The 15939-nt window shown below is 40.5% G+C and overlaps 1 protein-coding gene across 2 annotated transcripts in view; it reads right to left on the bottom strand.

The window, feature by feature from the left end:
• LOC132815432 (nucleolar protein 4-like) overlaps positions 1–15939 on the bottom strand; it is a 346961-nt gene that overhangs the window by 251187 nt on the left and 79835 nt on the right. For both annotated transcript variants that reach the window (XM_060824364.1, XM_060824365.1), the window contains exon 4: positions 13727–13839. In XM_060824364.1, coding sequence (XP_060680347.1) covers positions 13727–13839 — 113 coding nt within the window. The remainder of the gene's footprint in view (positions 1–13726; positions 13840–15939) is intronic.

The raw sequence follows: 15939 nt of genomic DNA, 5'->3' as shown, positions 1-15939 counted from the left end.
TTTAGAGGATATGGCAAATGGGACCTAGATCAGTTTAGGATATCTGGTCAGTGCGGATAAGTTGAAAATGGGTCTGTTTCTGTGCTTTATGACTCTATGAGTGAACTGAAAAGGTGATCCTGATTGATGCTTTCAGAAAAGCAAGGAAGGAGTTTACATCTATGTATGTGAAACATAATGAATATGTATCGTGAAAACTATAAATATTTTCTCAGCAAGTGATCCAGACAACCTGACAAAAATATTGCAAACACAACACAGGGGTATTGGTCAATTAGAAATGACATTTCGCAAAACAATGGTTTTCTTTCTGCTGGCTTAATCTAAAATCATTAGACCCAAACTTCTCCAGAAGCTGCAATGAAGATCACATGGGAATGAAGAAATATAAGCTCAGTCAGATCACAAAAGCATGACAGATAAGAGGAGGAGCAGACTACACAACCTGTCAAGACTGGTCCGCCACTTATTACCATCATAGTTGATCTAGGGCCGCTCACCTTCCTGCCCATAGTCCCATATCTTTTTATTGCATGAGACACCCAAAGTCTATTAACCCCAGCCTTAAATGTCGATCATTTGTATATGGAACAGGCATCTACAAAGACATCAAAAAAAAATCTGATTGAAAACATGCCAAAAGTATAAAGTACACAACAGAAAGACATGGTAGCCACTGAAGTACCAAATACACCACAACATATTGTGGAAGCTGATTTATTCACACAGGATAATATCTCCTATTCTCAATATTTCCTTTTATCAGAAAGGTGAAAGATTTGAGAGCTGCAACAATTATCTCACCTCTATGACTTATGTTTGCTGAACAACAGATTCTTAAAAGATTAATCTGTGGCAAGGAACCAAGATAGCGCCAGCGAATTTGAAAAATTTCCTGAACAATATGGGTTCAATATTATCCCTTCATAATCCAAGAGGACAAGAGTAGACAGAAAGACATACCTAAATGGTCAAGAGAGCCTCATGAAATGCCAGTAACACAGGAGGTTTAAAACTTTGTTGTCATGCCAAGCTACAGCTCTGAATGTCGATATCCTCAGAGCTACGGCAGAAAGTACAAGACGACATTACTGAGTAAAATTTAACCTCCAAATTAACAGGTACGACAACAACTCACTGCCATACAGACAGAAGTCAACACTTCAACAGGCAAGCAAAATCATTATCTGAGCTGTTTAACGAAGAAATTAAACATGCACAATTCCAATCATGAAAATACAAAACCCAGCAAACATTGTTAATGAAAATGAGACACCAAGGTCATACATGCTAGTACTGTTGGGGAGAGTTTAAACTAACTTGGTGGGAGGGGGGCTTGGGATCCAGAGAGAATGTTTAATACGTTAAGGTGAATGACCAAAATTAAAAGTGATAGCAAGTGAGTCAGGAAGATTATAACATTATAGGCTCGTTAAGGCACAAGGGAATTTGGCAAGGTTCAGTGGTATTTACCTTTTTCATGCTCAGAGTCAGACTAACAAGGCAAATGAGTTGGGGGCACAAATTTAAAAATAAAGAGTTGTGACATCATTATTGCTACTGAGACATTGATGTGAGTGGGGCAGGATAGGCAGCTCAATATTTCAGGATATAGGGTCTTCAGGCAAGATGAAGGAGGTAAAAGAGGAAGAGGTGTCACAATTTTGATCAGGAATTCTAAAATTACAGTAGAAAGGAAGGATGACAACTTAGAAGTCTCCCCAAATGAAACACTATGGGTACAGCTTAAAAATCAAATAGAAGCAAACATGTTTTTGGGAGTGTTCTACAGGCCCTCTAACAGTCCAAGAGAAATAAGTAGGTAAATTTCAGGAAAGTGTATAAGTAATAGAGTACTGATGGTAGGGGATTTCCACTTTAACTCAAGTAATCATTTTGTGAAAGGTTTAGAGGGAATAGAATTCTTAAAATGCATCCAGGACTACTTTATAAGCTACTACATAGAATGCCCGACAAGAGATGGGGTAGTCATGGACTTAATTTTAGACAATGAGGAAGATGAAGTGTTAGTGGGGGAGCATTTGTAAACAGTGATCATAACTCAGTTAGATACAAGACTACTATGGGAAAGGACAAGGATAGGTCTGATATCAAAGTTCTCCTCTGACAGAAGGCTGACTTTAATAAGATTATATATGATTTGACCAGAGAGGACTGGGAGCAGATAGTTTCACGTCAATCTGACTCAGAACAGTTGGATGTTTGAAGAAGGCCAACATGTTCCGATAAAGAAAATGGGTAGGGCCATCAAATCCTGTGAACCCTAGATACCAAGATGGATATAGCATCAAATTAAGAGGAAAAGGGAGGTTTCTGGCAGTAATCAAGGCTCTGTCTGTGTGTCTGTCTCTCTCTCCCTCTCTCTTTTTAATTCTATGTGAACACCAACCCATAATATTCATTCTATAAAATGATGAGAAGCATAGATAGGGTAGACGGGGAAAAAAAAACTTGACCCCTTGATGGAGGCATCAATCACCAAGATGCTTAGAAGGGACAGATGGTTTAGAGAACATGTGAGGAAAGAACCTCTGGTTTTCACCCAGAAAGTAGTGGGAATCTGGAAATCACTGTGGGGCGGTATGGTGGCTCAGTGATTAGCACTGCTGCCTCACAGCAGCAGGGATGAGTTTAATTCCAGCCTCGAGCTACTGTCAGTGTGGATTTTGCACATTCTCCCTGTGTCTGCATGGGTTTTCTCCGGGTGCTTCAGTTTCCTCCCATAATCCAAAAATGTGCAGGTTAGGTGAATTGGCCGTGCTAAATTGCAGGGCAAATATAAGGTAATAGGGTAGCGGAAGGGGTCTGGGTTGGTTACTCTTTGGAGAGTCCATGTGGACTTTTTTAGCTCAAGGGACTGTTTCCATACTGTAGGGATTCTCTGGATAATGACTGTCTGAAAGAGTGGTAAAGGCAGGGTCCCTCATAACAGTCTAGATGTGTTTAGCTGAGTACTTGTGATGCCAATGCATACAAGGCTATAGGCCAAGAGCTGGAAAATGGGATTACAGTAGTTGCTTACGACTTGTGTGGACATGGGCCTTTCTTTGTGCTGTCGCTCTCTATGACTCCATGACTATTACAAAACAGCAGAAGCCCTAGAGGAGTACAGAATGTGTAAAAGGGGATGTGAAAGGTAAAACAGGAAATGAAAGGATATTTGCAGGTAAATCAAAGGAAATCCTAAAATTGTTTCACAAGTACTTTAAGGAAAGAGCAAGCCCATTAAGGACCACAGTGGTAATTTGTACATGGAACCAGAGGATGTAGATAAGGTTGTAATTGAATTTTTTGGGAAGGTGCTCACTAGTGAGAAGAATGATAAGGGTACAGAAATCAGGGAGAAGGTCTGTGATACAATTAAAGAAATTAGCATAGACAGGGAGAAGATTCTGAGTGGTCTGGCAGGCTTAAAAGTAAATAAATCTCCAGGGCCCGATGAAATATATCCCAGGTTGTTGAGTGAAGCGAGAGAGAAAATAGCAGGGACGCTTTCAAAATTGTTCAATTACTCTCTGATCACAGGTGACATGCCAGAGGGTTGGAAGATAGCCAATGTGGTACCATTATTGAATAAGGACCAGGGAACTACAGCTGGTCAGGTGAACCTCAGTGGTGGGGAAACTATTGGAAGTAACTCTGAGGGACAGAATTAATTTGCATTTGTTGAGGCAGGGATTAATCAAGAACAATCCACATGGTTTTGTTAAGGGAAGATCACGTTAAACTGATTTGCTTGCATTTGTCGAAGAAGTGAGCAGGTATGTAGATGAGGATAACGCTTTTGATGTAGTCTACTTAGACTTTACCAAGGCTTTGGATAAGATCCCACATGGGAGATAGCAAAGGATTCCGATGAGATCCAGATAAATTGGGAAAATTGTATCCACAGTTGGCTCAGTGGCAGGAAGCAGAGTGTTCAGGGTTGCTTTTCCAAGGAGGATAGGGCAAATGATTGTATGGCTAAGGACCTTGTGTACTTGGCAGGATTCATAATTTTGGATCATTGCAATCTCTTCTGAAGTACAACCCCACTGTATAAGAAAGAGGGGTTGCACATGAATCGGAAAGAGACCCACATCCTAACGTGGAGATTTGCCAGTGCTACTCAAAGGCTTTAAACTTGGGGGGAGGTGGAGATGGGTGGAAGTGAAGGGGAGGAACCCAAAGTCATAGTGGGAAAGAATATACTGAGGCTAGTACAACAGAGAAGGGCAGCAAGTTAAATAGTCAAGGTAAGCAAAAGTAAGGCAGAGAACGAGGTAAGACTGAAATGTTAACTGCATTTATTTCAATGCAAGAGCTCTGGCAGATGAACTCAGGGCTTGGTTGGGGACATGGGACTAAGATATCATAAAAATTACAGAAACATGGCTCAGGGAAGGACAAGCTTGACAGCGTAATGTTCCAGGGTAGAGGTGCTACAGGAAGGATCGAAAAGGGGCAAAAGAGGAGGGAGAGTAGAACATCTAGGAAAGTTATTTGGGAGGAACTGAGAAATAAGAAAGGGATGATCACCTTATTGGGATTGTATATAAGCCCTCCCCAATAGTCAGCAGGAAATTGAGAAGCAAATATTTGAAGAAATCTCAGACATCTGTAAGAATAATAAATAGGGTGGTAATGGTAGAGAATCTTAACTTTCCAAACACAGACTGGGACTGCCATAGTGTTAAAGGCTTGGATGGACAGGAAGTGTGTACAAGAAAATGCTCTTATTCAATATATGGATGTACTTAATAGAGAAGGAGCAAAAATTGACCTTATCTTGGGAAATAAGGCTGGGCAAGTGATTGAGGTGTCAGTGGGGAAGCACTTTGATGCAGGTGATCATAATTCTATTAGTTATAAAATAGAAAAGAATAGACCTGATCTAAAAATTAAAGTTCATAATTGGAGTTAGGCCAATTTTGACAGTATTTGGCAGAAACTTTCAAAGGTTGACTGGGAGAGGCTATTCACAGGTAAACAGACAGTTAAAAAAAAGGGATAATGAGAGTTCAGAGACAGTATGTTCCTGTCAGTGTGAAGGGCAATGCTGGCAGATATGGGGAATAATTGATTGCTGGAGAAATTGAGGCTTAAAACGCATAAAAGCGGATAAATCTACAGGATCTGATCAGGTGTATCCCAGAACTTTGTGGGATGTTAGAGAAGAGATTGCTGGGGCTCTTGCTGAGATACTTATATTATCGTTGGCCATGGGTGAAGTACGACAAGACTGCAGGTTGACTAATGTGGTGCCACTATTTAAGGTAGTAAGAAAATGTCTTGGAACTGTAGGCCAATGAGTCTGGCATCAGTGGTGGGTAAGTTGTTAGAGAGGATTCTGAGGGATGGGATTTACATGCATTTGGAAAGACAAGGACTGACAAAGGATAGTAAATGTGGCTTTGTAACCACATATAAACAAGGGTAGAGTTTATACAATTAATGGTAGGGTGTTGGGTAGTATTGTAGAACAGAGGGACCAAGGGGTGTAGGTACATAATTCCTTTGAATTTTATGTCAAAAATAGACAGCGTGGTTAAAAAGGCAGTTGGCACGTTTGCCTTTATTGCTCAGTCCTTTGAGTATAAGAGTTGGGAAGTTGTATAAGACACTGTTGAGGCCTCTTCTGGAATACTTTGTCAAGTTTTAGTCTCCCAGTTATAAGAAGGATGTTATTTAGCTGGAGAGATTTACCAGAATGTTGCTGGGTATGGAAGATTTGAGATTTTAAAGAATGGCTAGATAGGCTGGGAATTTCTTTACTGGAACATAGGAGGTGGAGAGGTGACCAGATAGAAGTTTATAAAATAATGTGAGGTATAGATAGAGTTAATGGTACTTGTCTTTTTCCTAGGGTGGGGGATTTCAAGACTGGGGGCACATTTTAAGATGAGAGGAGAGAGATTTTAAAAAGACGTGAGAGGCAAATTTTATATACAGAGGATGGTTTGCATGTGGAATGAACTTCCTGAGAAAGTGGTGGACATTAGGTACAATTACAATGTTTAAAAGACATTTGGATACGTACATGAATAGGAAAGGTTTGGAGGGATATGGGCCAAAAGCAGGCAGATAGAACTAGTTTAGTTCGGGATCACGTTAGCAATGGACTGGTTGAACCGAAGGGTCTGTTTTCATGCTGTATACCTGTATCACTCAATCACTCTATATAAATGATTTAGACTTGAATGTAGAAGGCTGATCAGAAATACAAAAAATGGTTGGATAGCAAGTATTGAGGAGGATTGACTTAGATTATAAGAGGGTATAGACGGGCTGGTCAGATGGGCTGATTGGTGGCAAATGGAATTCAAAAGGATAAATGCAAGGTGATGCACTTGGGCCGGACCAATGAGGCAAGGGAATACATGATGAACGGTTGGAGACTGGGAAGCACTGAGGATTGGAGGAAACTTGGTGTGTATGCACACTGGTGTTTTAAGATATCAAGATGTGTGGATAAAGTAGGGAGGAAAACATATGCTATACTTGCCTTTATTAGTTGTGACAATGAATTTAAGAGCAGGGAGGATATGCTGGGACTGTATAAAATGTTGGTTAAGCCACAGCTAGAATAGTATGTGTCAAGAAGGTGGAGCCAAGTTGGAGGGTTGGATCTGGCATGGGATGGCAGGGGGTGGGGGGGAGAGGAGATTTGGAAACCAGTGAATTTAATGTGGTTTTAGGCTCCCAAGGCGGAAGATGTGGTGTTCCTCGTCCAGTTTGCAGGTGGCCTTGTGTAGGCAATGGAGGAGGCCCATAAGGGACATGTCATGGGGGGATTAGGAAGGACAGTTGAAATAGATGGCTCTACATAGCTCCATAGTGGTTTCATCTTCTTATCCACCTGTCGCAATTACTTTGCTTAACCCTCTCAAATTCAAAATAGGTTTGCCCAGGCTTTTTGCTTAAATTCTGAAACCTTTGCCAATCTGCCTAAGGCATTACCTTGTATGAAACTAAGTCATAATCCCAAGACAATGAAGTATTTGTTCCTGTTCATTATCTGTCAACTCTGCATAAGAATTTTTCAATTGTTACTTGCCCAATTCATTTTCCTAGTCATTTTCTCAAATTACATGAAGAATATCTCCACGTCCTCTTCTTCAAATTTTGATAGGGCCTGTGCAAACTTAAACATTTCATTACTGGACTTCAAATTATGATGAAAATTCTCCCCACAAAAGCCTACATCAAAAGCTGACACCATCAGGTTCAAGTGTGCCATTTTAAGCATATATTCATATCATTCCAATTTCTCTTTTTGCAGTTCTAATTCTAGATTTCACTTCCATATTTCTGTCTTTCTCAATTCCATTTACCTTCCCTTATCTTTCTCTATCCTTCACTTATCTTTTTCTGCCATCTCTAATTTCTTCATTTTCTCCTTAATTTCAAGCTGCTTCAACTGTAACCAAATATCCCTGATTCCAACTGTTATAAAGTTGAAGGCACGTACTGTACCTTTAAGAGAGAGTGAACGCTGTACTGGAACTGACAACTTACAAGTATCTGTATACATGACTAGATGGCAGTCCCAGAGTGTACTGGAAAATTGCAAATACGTAACATTTGACTGTGAAATGGATACGTGAGTATTAGCTGCTGTTTTAACAACAATTCAAATTTAAGCAATTAGTTTAAATTATGCCTCAGGAAACTAAAAACCAATTGAGTTTGAATTTATTGTTTTGCCAACATTGAACCAATGAGACAATCTGATGTTGGGGATCTAAAATTCAGACATTTTGAAAATTGGTCAGAGAGCAACTGCCATCAAGACAGAAATCCAGAGAGAGCTAACATGTTGCTCTCCAAGAAGTTAGGAAACATTCTCTATCAAAGGTACCTTTTCATATGAAACATACACGCAATACAATGGAAAATGATTCAGGGAGATCCTCAGCCAGAAGAGGGAAGACAAAAGAAGACAGCTGCTGTGTAGTTTTGAAATTAAGTTGATGTAATTTTAATAAGAGTCTCTGGAACAGAATATTGTTATAGAGTTGGAGGCAGATAATAAGCAGTTAAGAGAAGGGGTGCTTAGAATTGTGTATTGTTGGTTAATGTTCACTTTTAGAGTAAAAAAATTAATGTTATTTTCTTTAAATTGGTGAGTTCTCTGTTACTCATATTTTAGCAGATTACAAGGTTTTCTGGGTGTTTGGTTTAATTAACAGAGAAGTTCATCTCTGTGTCGTAACACAACATTTCATGACAGGAGGTACTCAGCCTCCTCTGCACTTCTGTAAACCCAAATGTCTTGCTGGTACCTCAATTACATCTGACTTTCTGGCTCTGTCAAGCAAAGCTACATCCAGTTTACCTGCCAAGGCAATCAAGCATTATTTTGAAATTTCCTTTAAGACTGTTAGTAACAACTCTGTCACCTGCAGGAAATTTTTTACTTTTTACAGTCCTGTGCCTCAAACACATACCTCATGTTTTCCTTTATGTGTTATCTGCCAGTATCACACCTAAATACTCATAACTTCTGTTTCCAATCCAATCATGGATCAAATGTCCTCAAAGTTTGTTACAACTGACTGGGATGACACACTGGAAATTTAGTCCCATTATTCCCAGTGTCACACACGTTAAAGATTTAATAAAGTATGCAAAGTCATCCAATTTATCTGACCTTAAGACCCAAATTGATAGAAAACACAGACCAGGTTTCTGTACTGGACAAGAATCACTATTTATTCCAAAAGTACTTAAACTCTAGCTACAGGTGAACTGTTAGAAATTGTTAGGGTGACTCTATGGCATATAACTGAAACTCAAATCCCATAATAAACATCCCTTACACACACACAAATAGTCCGGATAAAATAAGTTATGAACAGAAGGAAAAGCTAGAAAGACAGTTTAGAAATCTCTCTTCCTAGATTATGTTGTTGAGCAGATCTTTGTCTTTTCCTGTTCGTCAGCACACTGCTTCACTCTTAAAAGCCTCTGACTTATCAGTTAAGAATCACAGCTTACAACAATTGCTGCAGGAAAGATAAATGGTGTCTTCAGGATTTCAGTACCTTTTGACTGCAGAAAACAAAGAGATCACTCCCGTGCCGAGAAAGGATTGAACACTTCTCTTTTTTGAACTTATTCCCAATTCAAAGTCGTTCACTTAACTGAGAACCAATAACACAATTGTTGGAAAGAGAAAGGTTTCTGTCATTGATATCTGGTCACTAGTCTATAGAGCAAGCAACTTATTGCCAACAAAAGTTACATTTGCATAGCCCCGGCTCCAAATTGTCTGCAAGTCAAACTTCAATTACTCCTCATTCAAACAACTGTTCATGATGCTTGCCATTGATGTCATTTTATTTGGTCTTCAAAACCTATCACCAGCCTTTCGAGCACTGGTTCAAAACAGCAGAAGAAGCCACATCACCAGACATTAACAGTCTGGTCTGAAGTCGTCATTCAGGTCAGAGCCATCTACATGGTCTGGAAGAATATTGCATAAGAAGGTGCAATATACGACCTTCTCACAAAGGTAACTGGCACCTTCACACTCATTCTATTTAAAAAAAGAATTCCATATGCTGGAAATCAAAAACACAAACAGAAATTGCTGGAAGAACTCAGAAGGTCTGGCAGCATCTGTGGGGAGAAAGCAGAGTTAATGTTTCAGGTACAGTGACCCTTTTTCAGACCTGGAAGAACTTTTGTTTGTGTTTCAAACTCATTCTGTCTCTGCCACTGCATCTCACCTGTGACCAAGATTCATGCTCTGACATTCTCACTGTGGCCTGCAACCTTGCCCTTGCCCACTCTGCCATTCCTCATCTTCCCACACTACTAACCCTGCATACCCTCTGAGTTAGCTACTCAATTGCTCAGGAGACCTCATCAATTCTGCACCAACACTAACAACTATAATGCCCTATTTCACCTCAGTTAATTCTACCTTTTCTATAATTACAAAGGAAATCTGCTCATACAGGCAGAAAGACCCCCAAACCCAACATTTGACTGTTAAACCACTCTGAGGACAAAATCCAGAAATCAGTAAGGGAACCAAGATCAATGGGGAAAACACAGGAAAGTGAAGTTGAGGTTTATCAGATCAGCCACAATCCCATTCAATAGTGCAGCAGACTCAATCAGTTAAAGGCCTACTTCTGCTTCCATTTCTAATCTTAGTCTTTATGTAACTCTTGCCCTCACAGGAGAAAACTGGGACCAGTCCTTGCAGAGATGCTAAAACATATATATCCAGCCAAATAGGTACCATTTTTCATTCCAATATAACTTTCACAGTAACCCCACTGCTAATCTTATTCGTTGCACACCACTGGTGACCACAGGCCATGACGCCTTCGCTCCTTTGTTTGCAGTTACTGTCAGCATATCCATGAGCACTGTGATAAAATGGCCCCTAGAAGCTACCTCTTAAATTCTGAGGATGAGTACCTAGACTTCAGAGGAAACATCAGCAAGGCTGCCTCCTAGCCTCCAACATCCACCCCCACCCCCCAATTCTCAAATGTCTCCACCAACTCAGAAAACACTGTAGGAATAAAACAAACAACTACTGATGCTGAAAATTGGAAATAAAAACAAAAATTGCTGAAGAAATTCAGCAGGTCTGATAACATCTGTGGAGAAAAATCAGAGTTAACATTCAGCAACTCAGTGATGTTCTGAAAAAGCGTTAACTCTGATTTCTCTCCACAGATGCTGGCAGACCTGCTAAATTTCTCCAGCAATCTCTGGTTTTTGTTTTACATTAGTGGAAATATTAACCTTTGAAAGCGTGGGACTATAGTCTGGTGATCACATCACTACGACAGCTCCATAGTTATCCAAGGAAGAAACATCCCATGTTGCCGGCACTTGGATAACAGTAGAGAACAAGTACCCGGTCAGCCCTCAGCCAAAGAGGGCCCAGTTGTGTACTATCAGAGATTTCATCCACATGCACAGAGAGGAATAGGAATTATGGACAGTTTGTGGGGAGAAATGGCCCTCACTGCCTAGAAACTGCAGCGTCGCAGCAATCATATGATCACCTGTCTGCCTCCATGGACAGTAATGGAGAGCGAGGTCCAGAACCATCAGGGTCTACTGTACACACACACACATATATATGCGCATGCAAACTCTGCTGCCCAAGGCATTGGCCCTGAGAATCACATACCTAGTGACAAGGGGATTTGTGAACATTTGAGATGGCTATTCCTCACAGGGAGACATGGTGGTGCCAAGGTGCACCTAGCCAGAGGAGAAATCATACACAGGCCCCTCAGAAGTCCATACTCAGGACTCTCCAGAGATGAACAGGCCCAGCATGCCCATCTTGCCTGACCGTTTCAACCCTTCAAACTGAGGAGGGTAGCAGCCAGTTGCCTATTAAGGGGGATTACTGTTTATTAATGATATTATAAACCATACATCACACCTCCGTGAGCAAACTAGATAGCAAGTATTCTTGATGTGAAAGTCAGCACAGGATCAGCAAGTCTCTGCCTGCAAAGCAGGGCATCAATTTGTTCCTTCTCTGCCATGCCCAGGACAAATATCAGAAGCTATGCAGGCTTGCTCTGGACTAACATTACTTGTCCAGGTGCATAATAGTCATTTAAAGATGGCATCAGCAACGGGATGCAGGTTCATTCCAGAGTATCCTAGCAGGGGAGATTTTTCAGAGTATGGCATGTGGTAGTATGGGGCTAGAATCAGACCAAAGCAGTGTCATAGGTACATAATAATGCAAGTTTGTTAAGAAACAGTGAAAGATCTCACTTGGTCTTCCAGAGTGAGATTCTCCATGAAACCTAATGAAACTGACACTTAGCCAGAAAATATAAGATTCAGCCCAATCTCTCACAAACAATATTTTTAAAAGGTCACCAAACCATGGAAATGTGTGTGGTCAACATTTCTCCAACTAGTTAGTTTGACTTGTTTTGGATTATTATGCTGTCAAATGCTTTTCACAAAGTTATACCTCTTCTATTGTTCAGTGTGAACTATTCAGTGACCTGCACAAAACTGTACTATATTTTAATTGAAACAAGAACAAAAGTCATCAGAAGATGGCCAGTTCTTAAAAATGTATGCATAATGTTCCACAAATTCTTAAACTTGAGTATTGCTGAAAAGACACATTTGTCAAAGCTTTTTATCTTGCAATCATCGGGACAATTTGCAAGAAATGCCCATGTAAAGGGAAAACAACATATTATATATGACAGGGAAGTGTTGATTGGTTGTCAAGTGAACTCTGTTTGGAAGAGAGGAAACCATAGAGGATTCATCAGTTAACTGCTAAACTTTGATTAAATTTTCAAATCTAGCAGGTTGACTCTGATTGGTCCAAGTACTGCCTTGAGGAAATAATTCAGGAAATGGGATGAATCCATTGAAAAGCAAAATAATATGGATGCTGAATATCTAGAATAATAAATGAAAATACTGGAAAAACTCAGCAGATCTGGTAGAGTCTGTGAAAAGAAAAACAGATATAATTTCATGTCTGATATGATTTATCTTCAGAATTGAAGGAAAGTTCTGAAGAAGAGTCATATCTGACTCAAAACCGAGGATTCAATAGAAGCATCTGACATTGGTCAAGTTAGTGAGGAGTTTCAGGACATGCATTCTCCTGTCAGGAAAAGGATAGTGAGAGGTTGCAAAGGAAAGTAAGTGCTACAGGACATTTTGTGTACCACACAAAGGTCAGCCACCTGAAGATGAAAGAGTGTCAGGATCATTGGAGACTCAAACATTTGCACTCTGTTCACAATTATTTGATGCCTCAATGCCCCATGATAGTCCCTTACCTACAGCCATCAAGGTCACCATCACCTTTAATTTTTATGCACCTGGATCGTTCCAGGGAACCACTGCAGATTTAGGTAACATATCACAGTCGACAGTTCATGACACTATTAGGAAAATCATGGAAGTTTCTTTCAATAAGCAGGTACTGCAGCCATTTTGAGGCAGTTGAATCATTGCAGGTACAGAGATCATTGGTATCTGTGCCATTGATGAATTCCCTCATATTTAAGAGGCTATCAATTATACTCAGAATGGGTCACGGTGAAGGGCATCACGGTAACTCAGTGGTTAGCACTGTTGCCTCACAGCATCAGGGACCCAGATTCAATTCCAGCCTCGGGTGACTGTCTGTGTGGAGTTTGCATATTCTCCCCATGTCTGCATGAGTTTCCTCTGGCTGCTTCGGTTTCCTCCCACAATCCAAAAATGTGCAGGTTAGGTGAATTGGCCATGCTAAATTGCCCATAGAGTAGGTTATTAGTTAGGGGTAAATATAGGGTAGCGAAATGGATCTAGGTAGGCCACTCTTCGGAGGGTCGGTGTTGACTTGTTGGGCCGAAGGGCTTGCTTCCACAGTGTAGGGATTCTAATGATCAAGGCACCAACAAGTCAGCCAGTCAGATATTCAAACAGAAAAGTCTTCCACTCAATAAACATCCAAGTAGTCTGTTTCCAAGAGCTTATGCTTCTCCTACTCCTCGGATGCTGCCTGACCAGCTGTGCTTTTCCAGCACCACATTCTTCAACTCCAACATCATCAACAGTAAAGGTCATATCAAATTCTATCCAATATTATGCATTTAAAATTGTAATAATTTCAACACAAAATACTGTATTTACTCAATTAAAGTCTCTATAGCTATGAAGAATTTGTTTTGTGTCATTGCAATGTTTATTCTTTTAAGAAGTGCTGTACCTCATCTTGATGAGAGCTCAGTAACTGCAGCTTCATGTGTTTCATGTAGGCCATTGTTATAGGCATATTGTAGTCTATCATACCGGTCACCAAAGAAGCAGGTTTTTCATTTTCTGGAAAAGAGGAAATATAAATTTACATTAAAAAGATATTGAACGCATGCTGTTGTTTCAAAGAAAGCCAAAATGTTCTGATTACCAACAGGATAAGATTGATGGATCCAAACCAGAAGAGAAAATAAGAGTCAACAATAAAACAGACTTATGTTGAAATCAAAGCCAAATTATTTCATTTTCCACCATTTCAATAAACAGAAGTTAATTTCTTTTTGGTTCCCTTGGTGTCTCCATTCACGTCCACATCCCATCACCTTTGAGCCCGAACCACCTTTGGCTCCCTCAAATGTTGACTCTTAATATGCAATATATCCTACTTTTGACATTACCCTTTATAAATACATAATCTTTTGTGGGTTAACAATTATTCCCACATACGCATGTCCTATTCTCGGCCCTTTGCTATTTTCAGTTTCCTCTGTGCATCCTCCCGCAGTTCATTTCAACATTGGTGGTTGTGTATTCACCAGCTAGACCTCACTATGTATAATTTCTCTGTTAAACAACCTGGGTGACATGGTAGCTCAGGAATTGGCATTATTGCCTCATAGCACCAGAAACCTGGGATCAATCCCAGCCTTGGATTAAGTTTGCAAGTTCTCCCTGTGCCTGTGTGAGTTTCCTCAAGATGCTCTGATATCCTGCCAGAGTCCAAAGATGTACAGTTTAGGTGGCGTGTCCATGCTAAATTGCCTCATGTGGTAAATGCAGTGTTTAGTGATGGGGTGTTGAATGCTCTTTGGGCTAAATAGCTTCTATTTGCACTATAGTAATTCTATGATTGATTTTTAAAAAATCATTCAAAGGATGCGGACATCACTGGCTGGGCTAATATTTATTGTTCATCCTGTATTGCCCTTGACTTGTCCTCTTATGCTGCTAGAGTCAGTATGTGTGGTGGGGTCCCACATGGTCACAGTACTATTAGGAGGTGAATCCCAAGATCTGACACAGTAATAGTGAAAGAATAGTAATGTAGTTCCACGCCAGCATGGTGTATAGCATGGAAAGGAATTCACAGGTTGTGATGCTCTTGTCCTTCTTAATGTTCTTTGAGAAGGTGACCAAACAGGTAGATGAGAATAAACCGGTTGATGTGGTGTATATGGATTTCAGCAAGGCGTTTGATAAGATTCCCCACAGTAGGCTATTGTCCAAAATGCGGAGGAATGGGATTGTGGGAGATATAGCAGTTTGGATCAGTAATTGGCTTACAGAAAGAAGACAGAGGGTGGTGGTTGATGGGAAATGTTCATCCTGGAGTCCAGTTACTAGTGGTGTACCACAAGGGCCGGTGTTGGGTCCACTGCTGTTCATCATTTTTATAAACAACCTGGATGAGGGCACAGAAGGGTGGGTTAGTAAAATTGCAGACGACACTGAGGTCGGTGGAGTTGTGGATAGTGACAAAGAATGTTGTAGATTACAGAGAGACATAGATAAGCTGCAGAGGTGGGCTGAGGTGTTTAATGCAGACAAGTGTGAGGTGATTCACTTTGGTCGGAGTAACTGGAATGCAAATAACTGGGCTAATGGTAAGATTCTTGGTAGTGTAGATGAGCAGAGAGATCTCCGTGTCGAGGTACACAGAGCCTTGAAAGTTACCACCCAGGTTGACAGGGTTGTTAAGAAGGCATACAGTGGTTTAGCTTTTATTAATAGAGGAATCGAGTTCCGGAACCATGAGATTATGCTACAGCTGTACAAAACTCTAGTGTGACCACACTTGGAGTATTGTGCACAGTTCTGGTCACCGCATTATAAGAAGGATGTGGAAGCTTTGGAAAGGGTGCAGAGGAGATTTACTAGAATGTTGCCTGATATGGAGGGAAGGTCTTACGAGGAAAGACTGAGGGACTTGAGGCTGTTTTTGTTAGAGAGAAGAAAGTTGAGAGGTGACTTAATAAAGACATATAAGATAATCAGAGGGTAAGATAGGGTGGACAGAGAGAGCCTTTTTCCAAGAATGGTGACGGCGAGCATAAGGGGACATTGCTTTAAATTGAGGGGTGATAGATATAGGACAGATGTCAGAGGTAGTTTCTTGGCTCAGAGAGCAGTAAGGGTATGGAATGCTTTGCCTGCAACAGTAGTAGC

This window comes from Hemiscyllium ocellatum, chromosome 4, assembly GCF_020745735.1.
Source record: "Hemiscyllium ocellatum isolate sHemOce1 chromosome 4, sHemOce1.pat.X.cur, whole genome shotgun sequence".
Taxonomy (NCBI): Eukaryota; Metazoa; Chordata; class Chondrichthyes; order Orectolobiformes; family Hemiscylliidae; genus Hemiscyllium; species Hemiscyllium ocellatum.
Note: the sequence above shows the minus strand (reverse complement) of the source record. Positions and strands in the feature narration are given on the sequence as shown.